The sequence below is a fragment of the Microchirus variegatus genome, assembly GCF_963457635.1.
Source record: "Microchirus variegatus genome assembly, chromosome: 3".
Classification (NCBI taxonomy): Eukaryota; Metazoa; Chordata; class Actinopteri; order Pleuronectiformes; family Soleidae; genus Microchirus; species Microchirus variegatus.
The window spans coordinates 15,351,294-15,378,785 of NC_139804.1; the positions used below are offsets into that span (position 1 = coordinate 15,351,294).

The 27,492-nt window shown below is 40.3% G+C and overlaps 1 protein-coding gene across 1 annotated transcript; it reads right to left on the reverse strand.

Annotated features, from left to right (window-relative positions):
• Positions 1-8,654: 8,654 nt before the first annotated feature.
• On the reverse strand, positions 8,655-27,302 carry LOC310925344 (solute carrier family 25 member 36-A-like). Its single transcript, XM_083887287.1, has 7 exons — positions 27,003-27,302; positions 21,926-22,090; positions 19,479-19,556; positions 15,618-15,718; positions 11,977-12,043; positions 11,541-11,830; positions 8,655-10,056 (listed from the first exon to the last, which is right to left on the reverse strand). Exons 1-7 carry the CDS (start codon positions 27,041-27,043, stop codon positions 9,863-9,865), a joined length of 936 nt encoding a protein of 311 aa, XP_083743413.1. The 5' UTR covers positions 27,044-27,302; the 3' UTR covers positions 8,655-9,862.
• Positions 27,303-27,492: the final 190 nt, after the last annotated feature.

Genomic DNA, 27,492 nt, shown 5'->3' on the forward strand with positions numbered 1-27,492 from the left:
GGCATTAGCGCGTCTACAGTTGAACTGCAACAGTCTGTTTATTAAACGAAAAAAGAGCAGCGCTACAAATAACCAGCGTACCTGTGTACTGCGTATGTGTGCCTCTGTTTTTAAAGTTTAGCGTTACTTCAGAGACTCATTTTAACAATCTGGTTTCACATAAAGATGACGTCTTTTTCCACTCAGTCGTCATGGAAACGCGCCACGTGTTAATGTGCGCTAACCGACATCCACGCATAAACATGCCCAGCACTAATTATTTAAACACTTTAACTTTTTACGGCTCTAGATGACCTTAAAACTGCAAACTGTCGTGTGTCACTTTTCAATATAAAGAGTCTTTTGTTTTCGTGTCTGTGGAGACAGAGTGAGCTGTTATCCCTCACAAATGATTGAGGGAGCACAACATGCTATGCTAGTGAAGCAAGACGGCAGCAAAACTTTGGGTTAAAGATTATCCCCGCTTCTCTGAAACATGAGTGAGTTAGTGAGATACTGAAATGTTGGTATCTGGACCTAGAGAAAGCATTACAGTCTCAACCTGAGGCGCGGGGTGCGTGTGGAGTGGTAGCAACGCGAGCAGTGTTTCTGTGACAGAAGTTACACACTGGAGCTTTAGGAGCTTAAGAGTCATATTTGAGTCAGTGACTTTAAGTTGAGCCAAAGTCATTTTCTGGTGAGGTTCTTCCACTTCGCCACACACTGCTGATTAAACATAAACCTTAAGCCATGAGACAGTTTGTTTAGCTCTGCATAAAGACAGCTGGCCTCTGTCTAAAACCTCTAATTAACACATCATATTATACTTAAGAGTGATTGGGTTTTTCTCATTTACTCATTACAGTAAGACTGCAGACATTTCACCACAAAGAGTGAAAAAAGATGACGATGCTTCTGAGACAGAGACAGATTTGACTGAAGATGACTCAGAGATACCATGCTGTGGGATTTCACGTTGTCTCAGTTATTGTCTGTGAGTGAATGAGGCTGATTACTCACGTTGCGGGGACCTAAATCTGTTTACACACCCACATTATGTGGACCTGTCTTCCACAATGGAGACAAAAGCAATCCCAATTATTACATGTTGAGGTGAAGACGCGTTGCATGGCGAGGATGAGGTCAAGCTTAGGTCAGTACTAGTTTATGATTAGAGGAAGTCTACAGGAAATTAATGTACGTCAATGTAATGTCCTCTGAAATCAGGACACACACACACACAGTCTGGGTTTCATCACATTTTTAAAGGTGCTTTTTCAGGGTTAAGATTGGTTTTAGGGTAAGGGTTAGAATTGGGTTTTGTGTTAGGTTCAGGCGAGTGTGCGAAATACCCATTAATAATCAATACTGTTTCACCACCCCACGTGCCACCCTGCAGTATTGGCTATCTTCCCTGTCAGATGTGGGCTTGTGTGGGCCTTTTCCACAGCGCCATTTGGAAAGCTATTATATAAGCATTAAAGGCGCCATATGTAAGAATGTGGCCAAAAACGGTTACTACATTCAAATTCAAAATACCAAGGTCTTTTAGGCTTCGTTTTCTGACGTAACTGGCAACCCATGGTTGCTCGGCAGCTGAGACTCTACTTACTGCAATAATTGGTATACGGCAGTAGGTGGCGCCACATGCCAAAACATGATTTCAAAGACTGCAAATCACGTTTATGTTTTGAAATCATGTTTTGGCGTCATGTGGCGCCACCTACCGCTGTCTACCAATCATTGCAGTCAGTAGAGTCTCAGCTACCGAGCAACCACGGGTTGCCAGTTACGTCAGAAAATGAAACCTAAAAGACCTATCAAGAGTATTTTGATTTGAATGTAGTAACTGTTTTTGGCCACATTCTTACATATGGCACCTTTAAAAACACACACCGGCACCGTTTACCAGTTAGCTTCGTTAGCTCTGTTAGCTGCGTTGGCGCGCCTGCAGTCGAACTGGAGCGGTTTACTCAACGAAAAGAGCAGCGCTACAAATAACCAGCTTACCCGTGTACTGCGTCTGTTTTTAAAGTTAAGCGTTACTTTAGAGACTCATTTTAACAATTGAGAGTCACGTAAACATGACGTCATGCGTGTCTTTTTTTCCCGGTCAGTCGTCATGGAAACGCATCATGCATTAATGTACGTTAACGTTGACACCGTTAGCGCCACTAACCGATGTTAACACGTTAAAGTGACCAGCATTAGTCCTCAAGCTATAAATATGTGTGTATCTTCGTCAAATAACTGAATTGACATTATTCTGAAATAAACTAATAATTAATAATAAACTAAACAAAAAAAGCCTTGCCTACTGTACCTTTAAAGACATCCAGAGGGAAAAAAACAAACAAGCTTTCAAACTGAGAATGAGTGGAGAATATTGATACTATCCTCATGTCTGTCCATTAAATATGGAGCTGGAAGCATTAGGGGGTTAGATTAGTCTGACATGAAGGCCAGGAGAAGGAGAAAAATAGCCAGAATGACTCTGTCCAAATGTAAATACATCAGTCTCGCAGCACCATTATAGCTCAGTAATTGACACATGCAGTAGGTGTGGTTTTCCACATCTGAGGCAGAGAGAGTGAGAACCGGTCGTCTGAGTCTGGAGCCAAGCTGCTTTTGAACCAGAGTCTACAGCTCCAGCAGACACACACAGACACACACACACTCTGAAATTCACATGTTAAAGTCAGTGTATGACTCACCTGCAGGACACTGTCTCCACAGACACTCCTGAGAAGTTCGGTTCAGATGAGGGAGAGCACAAGGTGACGTGGTCACACGGGCGTCAGAAGATTCTCGACAGAACATGGATGTGGTGTCGAGAAGGACGTCTTTGATTAAAGCTGCTTCTAATTGCGTCTTTCATAGAACCAAAATGAAAAGACCCCATTGTCTGAGAGACAAAAAAAAGAAAGACATTATCTGATTCTGCACAAAACATGTGGACTGAGCTTAAAGGGAAAGTTTGAGTTTTTCTACCTGTGCACCTGTGCTCTGCTAACCAGCCTGAGACAACATGAAAACATGGCTGCCAGTGGGGACACAAGGGAAAACAAGATTTTCTTTAGTCTCCTCTCCTATCTTTTGTTCGCTTTGCTCGTTTTGCTTATTTCCCTCATTCCCTTTCCTCGTTTCCTTTCCTTTAGTCTCCTCTCCTCTCTTATTCTCCCTTCCCTCTCCTTTGGTCTCCTCTCCTTTCTTTTTCCTCATTTCCTTTCCTCTGGTCTCCTCTGCTTGCTTTCTTTCTTTCTTGGGCTCCTCTACTTTCCTTTTATTTCCTTTGGTCTCCTCTCATTTTCCTTTCCTTTCATTCGGTTTCCTCTCCTTTCTTTTTCCTCATTTCCTTTCATTTTTTTTGTCTCCTCTACTCTCTTCTAATTTCCTTTGCTTTCCTTTGGTCTCCTCTCCTTTCTTATTCTCCCTTCCCTTTCCTTCGGTCTCCTCCGCTTTCCTTTCAGTTGGTCTCCTTTCTTTTTCCCTCATTTCCTTTCATTTAGTTTTGTCTCCTCTCTTTCCTTCCCTTTGCTTTGGTCTCATCTCCTTTCTTTTTTTCCTTTCCTTTCTTTGATCACCTCTCCTTTCTTTTTTCCTTTCCTTTCGTCTTCTCTACTTTCTTTTTTCCTTCCTTTCCTTTGATCTCCTCTCCTTTCTTTCCTTTGGTCCTCTTTCTTTTTTCCTTTCCTTTGGTCTCCGCTCCTTCCTTTTTTCTTTCCTTTCCTTTGGTCTTCTCTCCTTCCTTTTTTCCTTTCCTTTCCTTTGGCACAGTGAAAGCCCCAGGGCATTTTCTGTTCTCTTCTATTATTCAGAGCACATTGTCGTCTCTGGCAGGTTGTTGTGTATGTTTTGTTGAACATGCTGTTTGTGTTGCGTCCTCTCAGTCTGACACAGTGTGTGTGCGCGCGTGATGTGATGATGTGACGTTCAGGACAGGATATGAGCTGTGCTCATGTGAGGTGAGTGAGTGTGTCTCTGAGCAGAGGTTGTGTCATCACTTGTGTTACCGTGACTGTTTTAGAGGACACAGGTCACACGTAGCCGTCTGTTTTATTTCATATTATAACTTTGTGTGTGAAGCACATTGAAACTGTTTTTTTTTTCCCCTTTCCACCTGTTCCTGTTCTGTCCTGCAGCAGCACTGGCTTGGTACATCTGATAACATGCACACAAAGTTTAAACCGACACTGCCACCTGGTGGCTGGAAATGTACTTACAGTCATATGCCGTCACGTTACATTAATCTGTTTCCTCCAAAACCAGTGTTTCCCATACTTCTATGTGGGAACCCACCTTTTTAAAGATAGCTATAACTATTATGACCCAAATGTTGATTGGTAAATTTCTCTCTGGTATATCTCAACTTTCACGAATGTATTAGAACCAGAATAGATTAGACTAGATTAAATTAGATTACACTATGTTAGATTAGATTAGAGCAGCAGAGTTGAGAGCTGACAAATACTGAAATAAGATGTAAAAGAAATAGGCAACAGAAAAAAAAAAGAATTACAATGGCAATATAATATAAACAATGACATAGATGATGTAGAAGTATAGAGAAGGTGTTTATAAAATATCTAAAATACTTCACACACATTACTCCCATATTTGTGGTCTAATACAGTACAATGACTATCATGTTTCATGTCACAGTATGCGTCATTTGTGACAGATTTACATATAAGTGATGCAAACGTATGTTTCCAAACAAACTTGCTAAATTAAATGGAGATAGATATTATAGACTTGAGTGGGCAAAGATTTCGGATGACCACACTTTAAAAAAAACAAAAAAAAAAAAAAAACACCCTGGCTCATTTGTGCTGCTACATTTGAATTGTTTTGATGTGATGAGTGAATCAAAGAATCTTTATGATTTTCATTCAAAGTGAGAATAACAATAAAAAACACTCAGGCATTAACATTTACTTGCAGTGGATCCATTTTATTGACATTTCATTTTCCAAAATCAGAGAATGCATAGACTGAGCCTCGTTCACTGTCGGCTCAGCAATGACAACATGGAAACAAAATGACAACAAACAAATAGGAAGGCAAGAAAAGGCAACAATTCATGTCGAGAGATAAAAACAACACTGTTTGCGACTGTTCTCTGTGACCCCCGTGGTCAGATACACACAAAACACAACTGACTGACATATGATTGTCACGTACACACACTCACTGCAAAAATGTGGGTACAAAAGAATAACTGAATCAAGTGGAGGAGATGCAGAGAAATGTACAGCAAAAAAAGAGGGTAGTTTCACCCAAATGAATAATAATAAATACAATAAAATCCCAAGTTACCTTGGACTGAAGTGACCGGCTGAGGGAAAATAAACCCAGAAGCATCTGCATGACGAAAAGCCAGTAATCGTTGTTATTTGGGTGAACTGACCCTTTAATTACATCATGGACTTTAAAACATCCACTCACTGCCAACAGTAATGATGGATTCACACTTCACTACGTGTGTGTGTGTGTGTGTGTGTGTGTTGACGGCACTGTCTGCAAACATTAAATGAGACAGTTCAGGTGTTCATAAAAAGACTCTCCCTCTAAAATATCCACCTGCTTAATTCTACGTCGTCTTAAGAATATATTCACTACTTTTTCTTTTTTTCACAGCTTTTTTCTTTGTAAACCAGTCACTTTCCCACACCAAAGTCCATAAAAAAAATCTGTGTTTTTAGGTTGCTAGGATAACAGGAGTTGCTGGTGCACTGCTGCCTCGTGTGGTACATCTGTGTCACTTGGGGGAAACTAAATGAAGAATTTCAAACACCAAAGTAGACCGACAAGCCATGATGCAGCATCCTTGCCTTTCTGTTTGGAATTTGGTGCGGGAGGTTGAGTGATTTTACAAGTTTCAGTGTGCAGTTGAAAATGAAGCAAACATATTCTGAAGACATCATAGACTTTAGCCGGTGTAGATTTTACACAAACAGCCATGTTTTCAGGTAGAATGGTCAGCAGTGCAGTCACACAACAAAACTGAACTATTCCTTTAATACATCTTTGATTTGTCAACAGATTTGTACAAAGCTAATCTAAATGTATATATCGTGTGCGCTGTATGAGTGTTGACTGATCACATTGTAGTTTCAGAGGACTGAGAAGGTGAGAAAAGCTGAGCTGCGTGTGATAAACCAACGACCTGACGACTGGAGCACAGTGACCTATAAACAGGTCATCAGTGACAGTTCAAACTGGAGCAATCAGTTTAATAAACGAAAAGTTTAGCCTTACTTTAGAGACTAATTTTAACAATCGGGAGTCACATAAACATGACGACACGCATGTCTTTTTCTGGTCATTCATCATGGAAACAAGTAATTATTTTTATTCAGTTAAACTAGTGTGGTACCCATTCAATGTGGCTGTTTTGTCACATTTCTACCAATATCTCTTTTCCAAACAACATCAAAGTCAGCACTGCACACACTGGTGCCCTTGGAGAAGCACCTGGCCATTTTGCAGACGGTGCGACAGTTATGTGAGTAACTTTTCAGAATTACAGACGTTTCCTAATTGAGAGCTCAATTTCAAGCATGTCCCAGTTGCTAAGGGATTGACATAACGTTGGTTTAAAATGCCAAAAGGTGACCAAGGCAGAGAGTCGCCCCGTTTCCATCAAGCGGAACAGTTTGGTTTGGTACAGTACGATACACACTAGGGCTGCAACCAACAATTTATGAAATGAATCGATTCTCGGTTTCTCTTCTAATCGATCGGTCCATAAAACATCAGAAAATAATGAAAAATGTTGATTGCCCGGAAATAATGATGTTCTTGAATGTCTCGTTTTGCCCACTAATCAAAATGATTCAGGTATGCACCCTTCCTTTGGGCTGCCAGAACAAAAAAGCATATGGCCAGAACTGGCTCCACCCATGACAGTCAGCTGATTGTTTGACAGAAAACCGTCTCTCCCTTGTGAGTCTATTCTCATACAGAGCTGACGTTTTTGCAACAATGAATGATGATGTTGCTCGCTGTTGTGGAAACCTGTACATCACTTGCTGGCGCGGCCATTAGGCCCAGCCCGCACCCCGCCTACCAAGTAAAGGTAATCTTCTCGGTCAAAACACAAGCCTGCCCCAGGGCTTTACCATTCTGTACCTACTATACCATACTGTACCATAATGGAAACACAGCATATAAGAACATCCACTAATACAAAAAACCCAAACAAACACAAAAGGTTGAAAAGCAGGGTTGTTTTAGAACAATGGAGGTTGATATTTGTTTGCCAACTTCTTCCACTACCTCCACATGCTGTTTTTTTTTTTATGAGGATTGTACTGACCTAGCCTAGGAAAATAAGAGGAAGATTGTACAGACATTGAAAAAGTGCTATAAGAACAAACAACCTTGCTTGCATCTATTATCAGTACAATTACTTAATCCTATTTCTGTTAATTGACAATTATGTGTCATTCTTGCTTCTTTGCTTTTAGTAGAGTTATTGCTCCTTCTTATTTAAACTGCAGTAGTTTGTATACAGTGGATTATATTCTGGTTTAGTCTGGGGGATTTTCGACTTTCTCTTCAAAATTAATACTCATCATACAAGTGATTTCCTGTAAAGAGCAGTCAATACATGTGCGTCCCTGCATTATGAGGTAATCACACAACACCAGTGTACAACTACATTTCTACATCATGTGTTTAAATGCTGCATTCACACGTGTTGATGATGGAAGATATCACACACGTGTTTGTTATGGCCGACTGTGATGCATGTTTGGACGTCTATGGTTTGAACTTAAATGCATAAATCAGATTTGATAAACTGGAATACTTGCAAACTAGGAATAATTGCAGAACTAATAACAATAAGAACTGGAACATGTGCATTTCACAAGGGAAATGCACATGCTCCATGTTCCATGTTGGGAATGCCCGAGTACATGTTTGCATTCTTTATTGCCCTTTTTTGGTCACCAATGACAATGGTTGGAATGCCGAGTCAGCTATTGCAAGCTATCGTTTCCCTATTTCGCCCATTTTAGGTCACTCACTCTTCCCATTGCCTTTCAATGGAAATTTTTGTTATGAATTGTTGGAATCGGGTAAAAAAACGGAGGAACAGATGGTGGACGCAGGAAAAATATAGTGGGGAATCGCTGAGACAGTCAGTACAGTTTAATCAAGGAGAAAAATAGATTTATTGGCCGTGTACGTATGACTCCATAGGTGGCGCTGCTTCTCCCTATAAGCTAGTGCCTTTCCTGTTGACCTTTACATCACAGGAAAAAAACAGTTAACGGTGAGATGGATCGTGCTGTGGTTCTTGTATGTTTTGTACCTGCTGCACATATTTTTGATACAAATTGTGATACAAATTTCTTACTTCCGTGTCAAAGAGCGGGGCGGACATTTTGGTGAATGCACAGAACACAAAGTACAACTCCAGTCTGACTTTGAATCGCATTATCCAGGTATGTTAGTTTGACATAGTTTAGCTCGATTTTAGTCGGACTAATGTGTTTACATGGGATTAAGGAAACCAAATTATTGTTTCACGCCGACTAAAATCTGACTTTTAATATGCATGTAAACACACCGAATATTTCCAACTATATCTGCATTCCATTTACATTGGAACTCAGAAGTCAGAAATGGGGGTGAGTTCACAGTGTTCCAATTGAGAAGTCAGAAAAAAACATGGATGCAAATGAATGTCAGACTAGCTATTATGTGTATGACTGATTTAGTGTGAAAGAATACAACAGTACTGTTGGCTGTAAAGGTAACAGTGCTTGTATGGCGGTAACAGATTGTATGGAATCTTGAACTCGGGGTACATGAGGTTGCTCTGTCATTCCAAGTGGGAAATTCTGAGCTCCGACTACAAATGGACCGTTACTGGAGGATTTCTGGATTGCAAGCAGTCAGCAGAGGGGGCCAGACCCTCACACTGATGTATGTGCATGCTGGATAGCAACATAGCTGTGTGCTGCTGCTAACTCAGGAAACTGGATGGGTGAGGAAGATTTCATTACCTTCTTGTCTACCCTTGACCTTGGTTGACATGGCTACTGTGTAAGAGAATTGAAATATATGCTTTTTCAATGGGATAACAAGTCAAATATTTCTAAAACAATTAGTAGCTGAAACATAAAATCAGGTTTTATGCATTAAATTAGTTTTTGTGCGCACTCAAGCTGCCAAAAAACACAAGATAGGAGAAAAACGAAAGGACCTTTGTAACAATCTTGGGCCCTAGTAATAATTAAAGCCTCCACCTTGTGCGTCTGTAAGAGTGCATAACATTTTTATCTAAGCTCCACCTCCTCCTGCAGCCATTGTTCATCATGTACTACTGTACATCCTGTCTTCACACAAGGCACGTTCACTTTACTCTTCCTTTCTCTTATACCAACTATTGAACCCTTGACTGCTCACGACTGAATCTGGACAGCTTTATACTCAGGGCCTCTTGAAATGCAACATGACAACAAATCCTGCTATTTGCATCCTGCATGTTGCAAAGACTTATCTTTGTATTTCTCCTCTGTTATTAATGGCAGAATAACGCTGGTGCTTCCTTCAACCCTCTGAATCTAAGGTTGTCGTGTTTTGAACCAAAGGGAAAAAGGGGATGGAATGGAAATCAAAAACAGCCAAAAACTGATGCAACGACTTTTTCAATCCCCCTCGTGTCAGACCCTTTGGATACGAAACAAACTACAGACTTATTTGTAACAACCGCTCTCATCGCAGAGCAAAAAGGTCGCTGTGATGCTGTCCCTGTCCTCTGGTGAGATTGTTGCGCTAACTGGTGTGCAGTAGCTCTTTTTTTTTTATCTCCATCTCTAAACGGGAGCAGGGTTACACATACTGTCTGAAAAGAAGGGTGGGGACCTTAACCATTCAGGAGGTAGACCACCAACTCATAGGTGCACATCATGATGGCGGTGTTGGGAATCTGCCGTACCAGGTGAGTAGTGAGGCCTCGGTACAGGGCACGATAGCCCTCTTCTTTGGGCACGGTTGTTAAAGTCTGGAAAAAAGAGCGATACTTTGTGCCCTCTTCACGTAGCCTGGTGCGGACCACTTCTGCAAAAGTAAAAAAAACAAAAAACTGCTTTAATGGAGTATTAGGGGTGGGTCAGAGTATTGATTTGGTGATATATCATTGCCCTTCCACATGCAATACGATAATCGGTACGCCAGGGCAAATATCGATATTTTAATGAATAAATTAAGCTCTAAAATAAAACAGTCTCTGCCAGTTTCACTGCTCAAATGAATGAGGGAAACCTGGTCGGAAGTTATGTGGCTGAAGAGGGCGTTTACAGCGGAATAATGGAGGAGAAAAATACGATAAGAGAGGCCCAATCCACGTTCAATACATAGACGTACATGCATGCACTTTGTTCTCTACGTTGGATTAATCCTGCACTTTTAACTTTTCACAAATGTATTGTTTTCTTTAGTTATGCGCTTTTCCACGACACAGTATGACTCGGCACAGTTGTTTTTAGCTATTCTATTAGTCATACTACCTTGGTCATGAGCAACACAAGAATCAAACTGGACAATGCCGAACTTTAGATCAGTTAAAACAACTTAAAAATCCTGAAAATTGCATTTATCTCCCACATTTAGCAAGGAAATATCTAAAATCACAATATCTAACAGAGGAGTCTGGTGTATTTAGTGACGACACTGCCAAAAGCGGCGATCAAGAGCCGTGAGCCGCATCACAAACATTTCAGCTATATTTCAGATCAGTGACTGTGTCAGAAGGAGTCTGTGCTAAGGTCATGGAGGAAGTACTGAACAAATGTTTTTAATGAACTGATTCAAAAGATTCAGTAAAGCAACTGCTTTACAAGTCACTAGTCTGTGTGTGTGTGTGTGTGTGTGTGTGTATCGTATAAAACAAAGTCACAGAACTTTTGTGCAGCCTTGCTATGATGACTTCGCCCACATTCAGGAGGTAATGTAGTAACTATATCAAGACATGTAGAGTCGAGCCGTGCTGGGACTGTGTAGTGTAAAGTGCCATTAGACAGATTTATGATGTATCACTACATGACTGTCTTGCAATATATTGATTATCGCAGAATTGTTGTATCGTTATATAATTGATATCATGGACCGTGTATCATATCTAGTGGTGGGAACGTTAACGGCGTCTACGTTAATGCACGTTAACACGATAACGCATGGCGCGTTTCCATGACGACTGACCGGAAAAAGATGTGTGTGACGTCATGTTTAAGTGACCCGATTGTTAAAATGACTCTCTAAAGTAACGCTAAACTTTAAAAACAGACGCACACATACACAGGTACGCTGGTTATTTGTAGCGCTGCTCTTTTCGTTTGACAAACAGACCACTCCAGTTTGAGGGGTCTGCTAACAAGCTAACGGAGCTAACTGGTAAGCGGTTCCTGGATTCCGGTGCCATGCGTCTTTTTCCGGTCAGTCATCATGGAAGCGCGTTGTGCGTTAAAGTGCCCAGCACTAATCATATCGCATAGTGAGGTGCACTGTGGTTTCCATTCCTAGAGTATAAATTTTTGGATTCTCACCATGAGGATAAGCGATAGTTGTGGCACAGGTCTTTGAGGTGGCGGCTGCGAGCATCATCCCAACAAAGTCGGACGGATCTCTGGTCACCTCCTCTTCCTCCTCCATGTTCTGTGGTGCCTTGGCCTCAATGAGGCGCCGTTTAATGTTCTCATAGATCACAAAGTGGATCACGGTCTCTGAGATGCCCGCGTAGGAGGCCGACATCCCTCTGTAGAAGCCTCGCAGGCCGTCAGTCTGGTACACCCTCCGTACGCACTCAAACGCACTCATCCTGTGCTCGCCTCGGTTCCTGAGGATCAAAATTGTGGATTGTTGGGCTTTTCAAAAATAATGAAGAATTCTCTACTAAAATGTGTCTTCCTTGAAGCCACAGACTTTTTTTCTGTCTGTAATATATTAAATATTAAAATATGTATAGCACAGTGTTGAGTTTACCTTGCGTCCAGCTGCAGACGAGTCTTTATAAGCCATATTGGATTAGTTGTGGTGATGGCTGTAAAACCTGTGGAAGAAAAAGAAAATGCCTGGATTATATTTTTGTTCAAAATCTAGAAACGTGTCAAACTGTCTGTGACACAGAAAACTGTCCTAAAAACTTTATCTTTACATAGATAACAAATACTGTTTAAACTGCATTCATGTAGCTCAAGTTAATGTAAACATGAACTTTTGATGTAATGGGCAGCTCTAGAAGAGCTCTAGAAACTATGTGTAGTAGCAGTAAAATCAATAAAATTGTATGTGTCATGCAAACAAGACTCTTATCCTAGAAAAAAAAGACAGGAGTGTGTGTAGAGAGGGAGAGAAAAGCAGATACACAAGAGGAGGGGGGGATCTGTGATGAGTACTCACGCAGACTCAAGTAACTCCTCACAGATGCAGCTAGAGACCCCTGGTGGTGCGGGGGTCTCCTGCCCTTGCAAGAGGAGAGCTACGGTAAAAGCCTAAAACAGACACAGGCTTGTGTGTAGCGGAAAAGACCTGCATGCAACCATTTCACTTCAACCAAATTTCCCCAACAGGATTTAAACCCACCATGTTTATGGAAAATGACCATCCCTGCAACCAAGACAGCAGAAGGTTGGAAGCAAACAGCTAAAAACACAACAATTCAGCATATTAACAATAACTAATTACGGCCGGGGGGAGGGGGTGATGATGAAAGTCATGTTTCAGAGAATTGGGGTTAACTACAGAATTGGTTGCAACTACAGCTTTAATTTACACAATATAGATTATGTATGTAGTAGGGATGCACCAAAAAATTATCCAAATATGATCGGCCGAAAAATACTTTTAAAGACTTTTATCACCTACAAACAAAAGCACCAAAATGAGGTTGTGATGAGGCAAAAACTGCGGCCAGCACACACCTGTCTTTTCCCGCTTAGAGACTGTCCAAGTTTGGAACACCAAAAAGGTAAGGTGCGCAAAGGTGAAATTTCCCCGCGACATTCACTTTAGAACATTCTCTCTCTTCTCACAATCCTTGACACAGCTAACTATATACGTTATACTAGATCTACTCGGATCCCCTGCACTTCATTGCGACTGTACTGTACTCGATTCTCATCATAAAGATCAATACTTGGATGTGGGGATAAAGCTGTGCGTAGAGAAATTATCCAGTCTGTGTTGATATGGAGAGCCCGCTTGGAGACGGAGGAGGGAACGGCACAGGGGCGGTAAGCAGGAAAAAAAGGCCTGTCTATAATATAATATACTATAATTGCAATACCTTGACTTTAGTGAGGTAAGTCCACACAGTCCCAGCCCTAACAACAAAATTAGATTAAAAAATGATACAGAATTGGCATAATAATCTCGGTTTCGGTTTATGGTCAAGTGTTTCCTGATTTTAGGTTTCGGCCAACAGTTTTAATTTCGGTGCATCCCTTCGTATGTAGTTATTATTGTATATGTTGTGAGGTCAATGCTCAGTGTAGGGCTGTTCCCCGTGCTCAGAATAATAGCAGTGTGCTTTATAGAAGTGAGTAAAGCTCAGAAATTCATATGATAGCTTTAATTTCCATACAAAAAAAAAAAATAATTTATTCAATTATCCTTTACAGAACATTAATAAAAAGTAATAACAGGCTGTTAAAATATATAGAAAAATAATATAGTCTCTGTTGCATAGAGTTGACCAACTTCCTCCAGCCCAGGACCATGGCACTACATTCCAAAATTTCTCTGCATTTCTTTAAAGGTTTTAAAGCATTCACCCCACAGGATTTCTATTAGATTCAGGTCCAGGGATTGGGCTGGCCACACTATAACATTAATCTTTATGGTCTGGAAACAAGATTTTGCTCACTTTCTAGTGTGTTTGGGGTCATTGTCTCGTAGAATCACTAATTTCAAGGGCATATCCTCTTCGGCATTAGGCAACATGACCTCTTTAAGTATTTTGATGTATTGAAACTGATCCATGATCCCTGGCATATGATAAATAGACACTATAGAGTTAGAACCATCCTCATATCACAATGCTTGTGCCACCATGCTTCAACAACTTCATAGTGTACTGTGGCATGAATTTAGTGTTTGGGGGTCATCTGACAAACTGTCTGCGGCCCCTATACCAAAAAAGAACAAGCATGCTTTCATCAGTCTACAAAATGTTGTGCCATTTCTCTTAAGGCCAGTCAATGTGTTTGTTTGCAAATTGTAACAGGAATCTTTAGAGCGTCTTTGATCTCCCTGGAGCTGATATTCGCCATTTTGGCAATTCTTCGATCCATTCGAATGGTAATTTTCCATTTTCTTCCATGTTTTCCAGATTTTGGTTGACATTTTAAAGCAATTGAGAAGAGAGAAATGCAATATAACCAGCATGTAGAACATTTGCTGCCTTTGGCCACCTGTTTGACAACTGGTTTATCATGAATTTTTGATAAATGACCTCACTACTTGAACTCCACACTGCTATTATTACAATAACACAACACTTTCAACTAATTATTAAATTACATAATTAACAAATTAAGAATAAAAATATAAATGAAATATCAGTGTGTTTTAGAGCGCTTTTAGAACACAGAACAATATTGTAAAATTCTATTAATTTTAATTTTTCATGGCTAATATCTATTTCTATCAAGTGTATGTCTATGATTGTTAAGTTAATAATGTAAGTTCGGCTCAGTCATACTGACACATACTGACCTTGACCCAGTGTTGGAAAGGTCTCAATAATGCTGTGCTACACTATGACTCTGACTGATTCACCATCACACATGCAAAAGTTCCCTGCTGCAATTCTGACCCACATTCTAATGCTTCCACATTCCCAACTGGATCACAGTGGCACAATAATAGACAAGCTACCCCCTGACACACAAATCATTTGAGAATACACATAATATTTAAATGTGGCCTCTAAGGTTGCTACAGGTTTAATTTAACAGCCTGAGACTATAGTATATTTTACAAAAAGGTGAAGGAAATAAGATAAGGGATGAGCTGATACGATACTCTGTATCAGTTTGATACCGGCCAAAATCACCAGACTGGATATCAAATAAAAAATAGCAAAACAACATGATATAATGTCATGTTTTTTGCCATATTATGGCAACATGCTTTAAAGAGAGATGTCCACAACTACTGTCCTGTGAGTGAGGGCTGTGAAGCCCTGCAAAACAGTTGGAAAACTATGAGCCAAGTTGTTTAAAATGGGTAAAAAAAAAACATATCGAGGTGATATTCATATCAATATAAATTTGCGGATGTGACATCAGTATTGTCTCAGACACAAAAAAGTAGTAAAGAGTTATTGAGTAATCCCTAAATAAAATAAATGCACAGTTTCAGCAGAATCAGGACAATCAAGACATGTCCTACTTCAAATACTGCATGCTCTATACACATTGATCAATATACCAGAAAAAAATTATCACACAGATCTGTTATTATATGCAACACCATTAATGTCTAAGCTAACCAGCACTAACCAGTCAAGATCTATTTACTCAATTCCTATAAGCGAATTGCAAATGTTCACTTGTTTACCATCTATGGAAAAACAGTACTTGGTGGTGCTTGTCACTGTTTTAACTCAGATATATAGTTACCTGCCGCTGCAGCTGACACCATGTGAACTTGTGTGGAGTCAGGTTCCAACAAGCCATTCAGTTTCTCTTTGGCAGTGGAGTAAGCAGCGAAGTAGATGGCTCTGTTGAAAGTAAAAAAGAAAAGAACGACGGAAAAACAGAACGTCATTGATAGGGTTTAAACACGGGAAACGGGATTCAGAGGAATTCCAATCAGGTAATTTTAATGGCAGGAAATGGGTAAAAAAAAAACATTGTTTTTTTTCTCCATAAAACAAAGAACATTCAATACACGTGATTATAGTATTTGATAGGGATGCAACGGTACAGTTTTCCCACGGTTCTGTATGTATCACGGTTTTGGCGCCACGGTATCGGTGCAGTTTCGATATCTTAATATAAAAATGCTCAGACAAGCAAAGACAATATTACATTGTAAAAATAATTAAAAGCGCAGATATAATCAAACCACAAACTTTATTTAAACAATAGTGCACTATCGGATCAAATGGGACAGCAAACATAAAACCACACAAATTAAAAATAAAGTTTAGTGCTATCCAATGAAAATAAACACAATTTTAACCCACTCACAGAAACTACAACTACAAATACACCATGCTGCTCCAAGTGGAAGAGACGGGGGATGACGCTAGCTCTGGGTGGCGCTGTAGAGCGAGTGTCTGTCGAATATCCAACTTCAAACCAACTTCACTGCGCTGCATAACGGATGCCTGCACACAGTGGATCGTTTGTTGACATTAATTTTGTCATACTTATCGTAGTCTACGCTGAATCCTAAATGATCTCACACAGTGGACTTATACGAAGACGGTGCCGCTTCAAACTTCCTTTTTTCAGAGTCTCGTTCACTTGCGCTGATTGACGCTGAAGGTGGGATGAGCATGTGTGCGTCCATTGTTCTTAACATGAGGTGTGATTTTGGCGCAATGTTGGGATATTACTATGTTGGTGCATCAGAAAGCCCCTGCGCCATTAACCAACATGAACATGGTCTAAACAGTACATTAGATGCTTGTTTCACATACAGGGACACCTGCACCCTGATCACCAGGGGTGGCCCTAAAGTGTGTGGAGAAAAAAACCAAACATTTTAAGATATATAAAAAAAAAATCTAGATATCTTTAGATATCTTAATAGAGTTGAGCTAGTGTTATTCGTTTTTATTTTTGAGTTAAAGATTGCTTATTTATTGCACATTTGCACATCAATCTAAGTTTTAGAAACCAAAGTCATTAAACTGGTTTACTTGTTTAATTCATGTTCAGCGTCACCACACTGGGTGCTTCTCTTTGAATACAAAAGTGCAAATTAATACGAGGCCACTTTTGTGATTGATCTGCCCTCTAAGGATAAAAAACAAGAGTGACACTGGTTTGGTATAAATAACACAACTAATGGGATTAATTAATGCAATTTATAGTTTTACGTTTGTATCAATAATAGTAACCGGCTACACCAAGGTGGTGGGAGGTGGCCCTCGAAACAAATTCAACTGAGGGCCCCATAAAGTCTTGGGCTGACCAAAGACCATGTACCCATTAGGGATTGCCGAGGAGTGGTTTGCATGGACAAAGCTGTGCACTGTGTGTATGTGATGGACATAAATTATTTTCTTTAGCCAGAATAAAAAAATTATACAAAAAAGTTTCAGACTGGGAAGCTGAGCTTAGCTAGGGTTATGGCTTAAAAAAGGAAAAACTTGTTTTCTTATTCTTATTTTCCAGGATTACCAAGAACATTGTGTTCTTTTCCCAGGATTTAATACATTTCATTCTTAGGAAAAATATTAATCCCTAGTCAGTCAGTGCATGTTGTCCTTTTGTGTTTTACTTTAAAGATGGTTAGTTTCAGTTTACATTATAACTTATTTCCACATGACCTAATCAAACTGTGGCCTGTCAGGTCCAGCTAATGAGCCGTTGCACTAAACCAGACAAGCAAAACAAAGAGGACCTCCAGTAGAAAAGCACATCTAATTAAGATGGTTTGTAATGATCATGTTTATAATGGTTCTCTTTTCTCTTCTAGCAGCTGAAGCCGTTAACACTGATGAGCTGATTATTCCTACAATCATGAGTGAAATGTGTCCATCTGTGCTGAAGTCATCTTTAAATCTGTGTCATTACAGCTTAGCAGGCCTGGTTGCTCACCTCTAGTATTCAGTCATGTAACATGCTGACCAAACACTCAACAAACGCTTAGCGCTGGGACCTGCCCCACTGCCATTAGCCACCACTTTGCCTGTGTCCCAATCATGACAAATGTAATCTAACTAAGTGCAGTCAGTTAAAGTGGACCTAGACCGGAAGTTCAAATTAACGCTGTTTTTTAGTGTGTATCTGGGTCATTACCTTGTTTAAGAAGCCCTGAGGTTTTAAACAAACAGTTCAGCCCCTGCTGAGAACGCTGTGTTGTATAATCTCGGGCTCAGCGAGATCTCTAAAAAAATCCGGTCCGGTTACGTAAACACCGGTTCTCCTGAACAGCCGATCGCCCTGCTCCGGGCACTAGTCCGGGCACATCCGGTTGCGTACATTGAACCGCAGAAGAAGAATAACGTCCGTTGTGGAGGCGTTTCACGAGCGACAGTGTCTTCTGACTCTGGGTCTGACTCCGGGTCAAAGTCATAAAAGGGACTGCGGCGGGGTCGTGAAGAAGCTTTTTTTAAACATTGTTAAAACAATGTATTGATAATGAGGATCAGTGCATCCACCATTCCAGAGGGGGGAGCTGTGCTTCCGAGAGCGGATGTGCTGAATAGTACTGGCCAATCACAAGACTCTGTCTTCTGGGGGTGAGAGTTCACTCTGAAATATCCCGACTCAGGAACAGCGTCAGAAAAGAGGATTTCAATCGGCTCATTTACAGCAACTAGGAGGTTTTTGATCATAAAAACAAGTTAATGTATGTAAGTAGACCTCCATAACTAAAATATATGTGCAACAGGACCACTCTAGGTCCGCTTTAAGAAGCACGTCCACATACACATATCCTAACAGTGCTGTTGTTGCCATGTTTCCAAAAGAGCACATAACATTTTCAGAGAATGCATGACATCTAAATGGCCTGGTCCCTAATGCATTGTAACACAATGTTCCTCACAGCCATTCAGCTTTATAAAACAACAACACACAGGACCACTAATGTTTATTTATTGCTCAAATAATACATGTGACATCACATCCCTTTTCAAGAAATGACTGCTAATACATGTCATTGAACATAAACACCACCACGTGACCATGTCTTAGGACAATACTCCTGCACATGAGACAATTCATGATACGCAATGTTTTTTCTGGTCCATGAGGGTAAAGGGTTAAAGTATAAGGTAAAGTTCACAAAACTTCAGGGTGGAGCAATGAACATACCTGGTTGTGCTCCAGGGTTCTATTTTAGCCTGTATAACAGCTCTTAATACACCTGACATTAAACATCCAGCAGCTAAGCTGCTTTTGCTTTGATACTAAAGTTAATCTCTTTGCAAAAGCACAACTTGAAAGTTTACCATTGCTGTCGTTTCATTATTTGTTGTTATAATGGGTGCTTCCTGTTAAGAAGCCTAGAATGACAACTTATTTTGAAATGATTGTAATTTATGGGTCAGGATTTGTTAAGTTGTGGGTTAGTCACCACACTGGTTTGCCTAATCTCAACTAGTCTTTCACTGCAGTAGAGACGAAAGCAGAGAATCAAAGACGTTATGTGGCTGTTATGTGTCAACATGGCAAGTGCAATGTCATTGTCGAGAAGATTAGATGTGGTGAAGTCAAATGAGTGCAAGTGCATGTTCAGTGTGAAGCTGATTTAACTGATTTGTCTGCAAATAAATACCAGTCAATGATATACCAGCTGACCTGGAGGGTGCCACGCCCACCAAGTTTGGTCCCAAACCCCTGAAGAGTGAGCGAGGGCCTTCTTTCTCCAAAATCAATCTGTTTAAAAAAGACACAAACAAAACAATTAGTGTTGCTTTATATATATATAAAAAAAAAACAATCAGCTACATTTTTTGTAACTAAGCCACACACAAACAGATACAGTTGTAAACAGACTTTTAGCATTAGTATATTATGATTCTACAATACAGTTTACGTATTGTGTTTATGTGTTTCTGGTAACGTGTTGGAGGATGTTGCAATTTTACCCTCATTCCGTTTTAGGACGAAGTAATATATTTCATGTTTTCAATATGTTGTTTTGCTGATAGTGCCAGTTCAAATAGCATCTTAATGAAGCCTGAAGAAACCAGAGGTTACATAATTCACTTAGTTATTAGCACACAGTGTAATAAAGTTCTGGCACAACTGGTACCAGTTTGGTAACAGGCACGTCGTGTCCCAGGAAGTTGAGTTGTTGTCATTTTAACATGTTAAAATGCAACGTTCCTGGTACTCCAACAGAACAAGTATACAAAATAGCTTCTTTAAAACCCTTAAAGCCCAATTCATACTCCTGCGTTAAGTGCTCTGCATAGGTTACGCAGAGTCCTCTGCGTCGACGGAGAGCCTGTCGGGGAGCTTCTGCGTCATCTCCGACTGCACAAAATATTTTTTAAGTGTCCGTCACTCCGTCAAGGGACAATTTGTCTGTCACAGACAAATTATTAGTTATCTTTTTTAATACACTACTTTGATGATTGACTTAAATTGATTTGATGTTCTACTTACGAATAAACTGGAAACCATTATCACAGTGATATTATAGTTTGGTAAGTGTAATCAATTTTGTGTAGTCAATGTCGTATTTTTAACTTTAAGTATAATTGCCTCCATATGTTACCTTGAAATGTTTGATTCATCTCATGGGTTTACTAGTTTTACTAGTTATTTTCAGTACTAGTCATTTTCAACGCTGCCCTCGCGCATGTCGGGCTGTGGGGCCACCGCGGCATGTGCAACAACAGCATCAGAGCGGGTCTCCTGCTCCAAGTTCGCCATTTGCCAAGTACTACTGGCTGCGGCCTAAAGGAAGGCGGAGTTGGACATCTCCACCCACATCCGGATTGGAAGGTTCAGCCCCGCCCACATCCAAAACTTGCTGTATTTACGAGACCTGTGATTTCTTAATTTTCGTTTCAGCATACATAAATGTTGTCATCTATAAAACTAAATGGAAAATCTATAATTAGATCAGCCAAGAAAAAGACAAATGCATTTATATTTTGTAATATACATAGGCCGACATCATTATTTGGCTCTCTACTTGGGTCATTAGGCATTAACGGCGACATTAGGCAAGTTGAATTTAACTTTTGGGAACATATTACCAACAGCATTTGAAGACCAACTGCATTATCACTTTATTTCCGTATAACATTGTATTAGATAATTGCAGTCAATAAGGCAAACCAATAAACACTACTTAAGAGCAGTAGCCTATTTGATGTATCATATGATTTTTGCTGTTGCGAAATATCCCAATGGTGCACCAACAAAAGAATATCTTTCAGGGGAAACTCCATCAAGAAGTCCTAATTTATACTGTGAATATATGGTTTACAAAGGTTGTTCATAACCTAAAGCCAATGTAGGCTATATTAACAGATGCGATATATGTTACTATCAAATTCTGTATAATTCTATATGGAAATGTAGGACACATGAACGTAATTATTACACTCACTGTCTTCACTATAAACTTAGTTCATGTGAATAATATCACTATTCCTACAATGGCTCCTTTTCATCTTCAAGTGGACATTCAGGGGGGAGAACTTCCACTCAACCTTTGAGAGGGCAAACCATGAGGAATACCTATTTAGTAGGTAGTTGATTAAAGATACAAAAAAATCCATCTTATTCATTTAAATATGTTTTATTGTAGTACAACAGGGACTACTAGATAAAAAAATTGTCTATATGTATAAAATATGTGCGCATAAATGTATAAATAATACATCCTGATACATACATGTAATGTGGGAGCCTCTAGGAGGCGCTGTTGGTCAATAAACAAGTTATGGCCAAAACACTGATAACTCCAAAACAATACCAACTGTCGGAACCTCAGGTGGTTATTGAAGGTTCTGTGTGTGAATTACCTCTGTGTTCTATCTGTCAAAATGACGGACAGTGTTAATTTTTTTCCGTCATAATAGAAAAATATCTATCAATGACGCGACCCCTGGTGCCAGTAACTCATATAACCACAATGTTCTAAGCCATACTTTAAGAAAAGACACATTGAGATTATAATGTGTGCACAGAATAACATGGAATAAGAAACATACAAATACATTGGTGTATGGACGTCTCCCATTTACTAATGGTGTGTGCAACAGTGCTAAATGCTGATAACTCACTTGAGACAGTGCAGGGGGCCTGGAGCGGTCATGCGAGCCACACTGGCCCCATTGACTGTACTGAGCTGCACCTCAGACACGTAAAGGGCGATGGAGGACGACTGTAGTCGTGTCTTCACAACTTCTAGAGGACATGTCAATATGGCTCCGACTGTGCCTCCACATCTGTCAGGAAAACAGGGACGAAAAACGGTGAAAGGTGAGTCAGCAAAAAGGCAGATACCAACAGTCCTTTGAAACAGCCTGAATCGTCTCTCTAAGAATGAGTGTGGTTACTGGAACGCCGTATCTCTCTAGCATGTGGAAAAAAATAACAATGCAGGGTTTCACCCAGAAAACCTACTAAGCCCAGTGGTAGGGCCTCTCTGTGTTTTTCTAAAACTAAAATGTTTAAAGCTGACAGAAAATTTCAGAAACACCTACTACTAGAGTCTTACAAAAAGACGCACTCTTGAAATTAAAATAAATACTATCAATTGTTTTTACTAAGTTCAATCCTAATTAAGTGATTGGCCAGTGAATCTTAAAACAAGCCATGCAATGCTGGTCAAATTTAAAAGTAAAATAAATCAACATAAATAAAAAAGTGGTAGTGCCCCCTCATCTGCCTCATCTGGTGCAGACAGACCCTTTTATTTATGCACACCGCCCTTGCGCTGTACTGTACTCGCTACGCATATCCAAATAATTCTCTTTATGACGAGGATCGAGTACAGTCACGATGTGCAGGTGATCCGAGTAGATCTTAGTAAAACGTGGTGACAAACTCTTAAGAGCAGAGCGCACTTTTGATTGTTTTCACTCCATAGTCTCAATCTTTGTGTACAAGACGTTTTAGCGCTGCAATTAAGGGAATAACAGACGCATCAGATGAGGTAATCTTTTTAGTTAACTGCTAAGAGAGAGAATGTTCTCTGGTGTGAAGTGAATGTCGCGGGGGGTTCATAATCTGCTACGTATGCAGCCAAGTTTCACTTTTGCGCAAAGAGGCTTTCCATGATTTAATTGGTGCTGTTCCATATTATAATGCACCCTGCAATGTATAGAAAGAGGAAGAACTAGTCAGGAAGGAATGCTTGGCGTTTCTTTTGAAAAACAAGCTCGTCTTAGTGCCACACCTAGGGCTGATGATTTTTTCTAACCACAAAAATTTGTCAAATCATTAATCCTGCGACGATGTTACGCGCCACGCAGATAGCTGCTCTTCTATCCTGGAAGCGCTGTTACTTGGCAGCTTAATTTTCCCATGCATGTGCAGTGTTAGGGTTAGTAACAATATAATAGCTGCAATTTATTGTCGCATTAAATGTAAAAATATTATTTTGTGTAGTTGTATTTATTTTTCAGATTCTTAAACCTAAACAAATTAGTCTTCTGTTTATTCTCAACTTCATTTGGTTTGCATACAAGCTTTCCTCTGTACTTCACATTTTCTGAAAGTTTACGGATACAGAGGAAATGTGACGGTAACAGATACATGTTACTAAGGATTCATATTCATCCGTCCATCCTCTACCGCTTAATCCTCTAACTGAGGGTCACGGGGGGAGCTGTGCCAATCTCAGCTCACATAGGGCAAAAGGCAGTGTACACCCTGGACAGGACGGCAGTCCATCATAGGGCCACATAGAGACAAACCACCATTCACTCTCAGTCTTACATCTACCATCAATTTAGTGTCCAGTTTGCCTAATCCCCAAATCTGCATGTATTTGGACTGTGCAAGGAAACTGGAGAAGTTTCATAAAAAAGTCAAACACTGTGCATCCCTCGATAATATGCAAAATTTGTTGCCATGACATTCCTTTTTGTGAAACTGACAGTGACAATGCAAAAATGATCAACTGATTCTAAATCATATTGTTCAGATCTGTCTGTCTAGAAGCAACAACTGTGTAAACCCTTATATGTGCGAACTGCATTTAAATAAAATTGATGTAAATGTAGTCCCAGAGTCATACTGGGCAGACCAGCAGAGAATACTAGACTAGTAGATTGCACTTCCATGTAGTCACACAGCTCAGATGTTGCATCAGTCACACTGCAGCATGTATGTTTGTCTGTGGTTGTGTGTACAACCTCGGGCCACTGTTATCACTGCTTTAAAAGACACCATTGTAAGTTCATGCGATCCATGTTATACTTGCACAGTGCCCGTATCCATTCTCTTAGATTTCTTATTCAAACATTTAAGTCTGCACTGCACACACGCTGTGCCCTTAGGAAGTCACCTGCCAAGTTTTCACAAATCAAACACCACTTATATTTTCAAAATCAGGAATCAAACAACACACAAAGCAAGCAAACAGCTTCTGAAGGCCAGCAAACAAAAAAACCACAGTACAAAGAACAAACCAGGGAGCACAAAGAACAGAACAAAGTATTTACAAACAACAAAATACAATATTTTTAAATAATTAGGAGACATAAGGTATAAGGAGACATATTACACCGCATTGCTAAAAATTAACCTAATGAACATGGCTGTGGCATGCTTTGGTCAAAATACAGCAGTTCAATCACCCCAAAACAACTCTGTTCAGAACAGTTGGTTTTGAGTGCCCGTCTTTAAATGCAAATGAGACACAGGAAACTATGTCAGTGTTGCTGAGTCTCCGGCAGCTAACAGCAGTTAGCATTTGGAAAAGCAACAGTATCCGAAAACCAGAAGTCTGCGAAATGTTCTTTTCTTGGCTCCACAGTGCAGCACAGAGTCCTACAGTGTCAGCAGATGAGGTTCGTGAGGCGAGGGAGAGGGCGCGCTACCGCGGCCGTAGCAGACGAAGCGGAGAGAGTGAAGGCGGGACTTCTGCTACAAGTAAAGCGACGCTTTACTGATTTGTTCTCTCGCGTTTTGTCTGTACAGGCTCCCATAGAAACATGGCGTCGTGGCAATGCAGTAGCGGCCCGCGACCATGTTATTTTACATGACTTTTTGAAACACTACGAAAATGAAACAAAGAATAATATACAGCGACTAGACAATGCAGGAGCACATAATATGTATACAAAAGTGGATTTTGGGTCATATAAACTAGGGATGGGACTTTTTTGTCGACAAATCGATCAACAATCGACACGTGCGCACCTCGACAAAGTGTCACAAACACGTAAAGTTCACGACCATGGAGGTTAAAGAAGCTGTGCACGTAAAGGTGATCCTGCTGTCCAGACTATCTGCGCTCTCACATGATGTTTCGCACATCACCGGCTCGTTCTCTCCAGGGGCTGTGCGCGTCCAAGCGTGTGTGTGTGTGCGTGCAGTGCGAACGAGGTTGCGCTTAAGTTTAGGACGGGAGTGGGGGACATAACACGAGCGCTAAATGAAGACGGCATCTCACCCAGTCAGGATCACTGTACTTCACTCTGGTGGACACCTAACGAGCGCAGGTTCAAAAACCCGAGCCGTCTGGCAAGTGGTTTTTTGGTCTTTTTTTTTTTTTTTTTGGCCCCTCTTTTTATTATCGCCGTTCTGATGGTCAATAATGGACATTACAGCCATGTTTTTAAGGCTAAAATTAAGTAGTACAGTGTAGAATCATTTACACCCCCGCATTGCTGCTGTTGCTGCTGATGTTAAAAAAATAATAATAATAAAAAGTCGACAAAAAATTCGACACGGACCTCGACAATCGAATCTAAAAATTTGTGAAATTCCCATCCCTAATATAAACCCAGGAATACTACACAGTTTCCCTTTTAGTTTTGTTTTATATGTCCCCTTTAAATTGATTAAAAAGTTGATTTTGCAAAATGTCCCCTTTAAATCAATATTTTTTTTGTTTCTTAAAACGTGTTGTTTGATTTGCGAATAGATTTGTTTGATTTGTGAAAAGAGTTATAAAAATAATATTATATATAATTAATTATTTATATATAATATTGACACAAACCGAGCTAATCCCATGCGTTTGAAGTCCGTCAACCAACAGACTCGCATGCAAACAACGTCAAAGTCGGCACTGCATATACTGGTGCAGAGAAAAATAAAATCGACAAATACTTTGAGTGGAAAACCTGTGACACAGTGAGCCAGATAAGTGTGTGTGATGGTTGCCGCAGTAAACTGCATACAGAATAGATCAAGGATCAAGAAGGTGAGGGGCAATGTCTGTCTCTTTGGGCTCTGTAGCAATAACCCTCACATCAAATTAAGTCAAAGCCGGTACCACACACACTGGTGGTCGTAGTAAGTAAATGGAAAATGGTCTGTATTTATAATGAGCTTTTCTAGTCTTGATGACCACTCAAAACTGACCACACTAAAGTTTTGCCATCCACCCATTCATTCACTGTATGTTTCAATCATTCATACCCATATGCACACTGCCGGGAGCAAACACCTGGAGCAATGTTGACTGCCTAGTTTGAAGTCTGTCAGGGGAACCATTGGACAGTTATATGATAAAGAGATATTACTTGAATTCACTATATTGAGCTTCACCTACAGTTTCTGCTAAAATATAAGCTAGCTCCTCTAGTAAGTAATTGTTTCAGTCATTGACAAAGAGGGATTCAAAATGGCCAACAATGAAAAATGAGGGGTACATTCAAAAGGTGTGAACCCATCAGTCTATGCTCGACTTCTTCATAATTCGTCGCTAAATACTCTTGGTAACTTCCGCAGACACACACTACACTCAGTTAATAGAGAGATGTCCAAATAAGAAACAACAAAAACTGACAATGACTGGAAGAATAGAGAAAGTCAATGACATTTTTTCACTATGTGTGTCTTTACGTGTAAACTGTGTTAAACTGAAGATGTAAGAAAGGTGCTGTATAATAACCCTCGATGGCTTGAATATGTAAGTGCAGTGTATTCATCCTCTCAAGTGTCATTGCAACGTATGACATTGAGCTCAACTCCTCTGGAGTACACATGCGTACACAGACACTTTACGTTGGCTGACAGCTGACACACCGATGTTAATACTGACGCTCAGGTTAGCACATCATTCCAAACCGGATCCCAGCACCGTGATTTAACTAGTTACAAAACACAGAATGTGTAGCTTCGGTGGGTTAGCAGCGAGCTAGCTAGCTTGCATCCTGTATGACATAAGCGTATACTCACCCTCCAGCAAACAGATGAACCAAAGTATCTCTTTGACTCATTGTATATCATATTCAGGGACCGTCCACGGGACACACCACGCTGAGATAACGGGGAGAATGAGGTTCCAACCTAGCAAGTGTCCAACACCGAGTATGTGCCTTAGATGTGTTTGAGGTCAGTGGCTTTTATGTTAACAGCTAACGTTGCTAGCTTGCGCAAGCTATCGGAGCTAATCGGTTTCCGTCGGTAAAGGTCGGTGCCAGAGCGACAGCCCCGCGGCGTCTCCTCCTGAAGCAGGATAATAATTATCCAACATAGTGTGAGTTCCTAGTGTGGGTGAGTTTAGTCCAGCCTCGTAGGGAGGAAATGTCCGTGACTGCGTGGACACAACAACGCCACATTCACGTCGACGAGTCCAGCTTGCAGTCTCAGTGGACTCCTGTGGGCCAGGTCGTCGAATGGGAACACACCAAACAGAGGCGCTGATTGGCTGAGGACCCAGTGAACC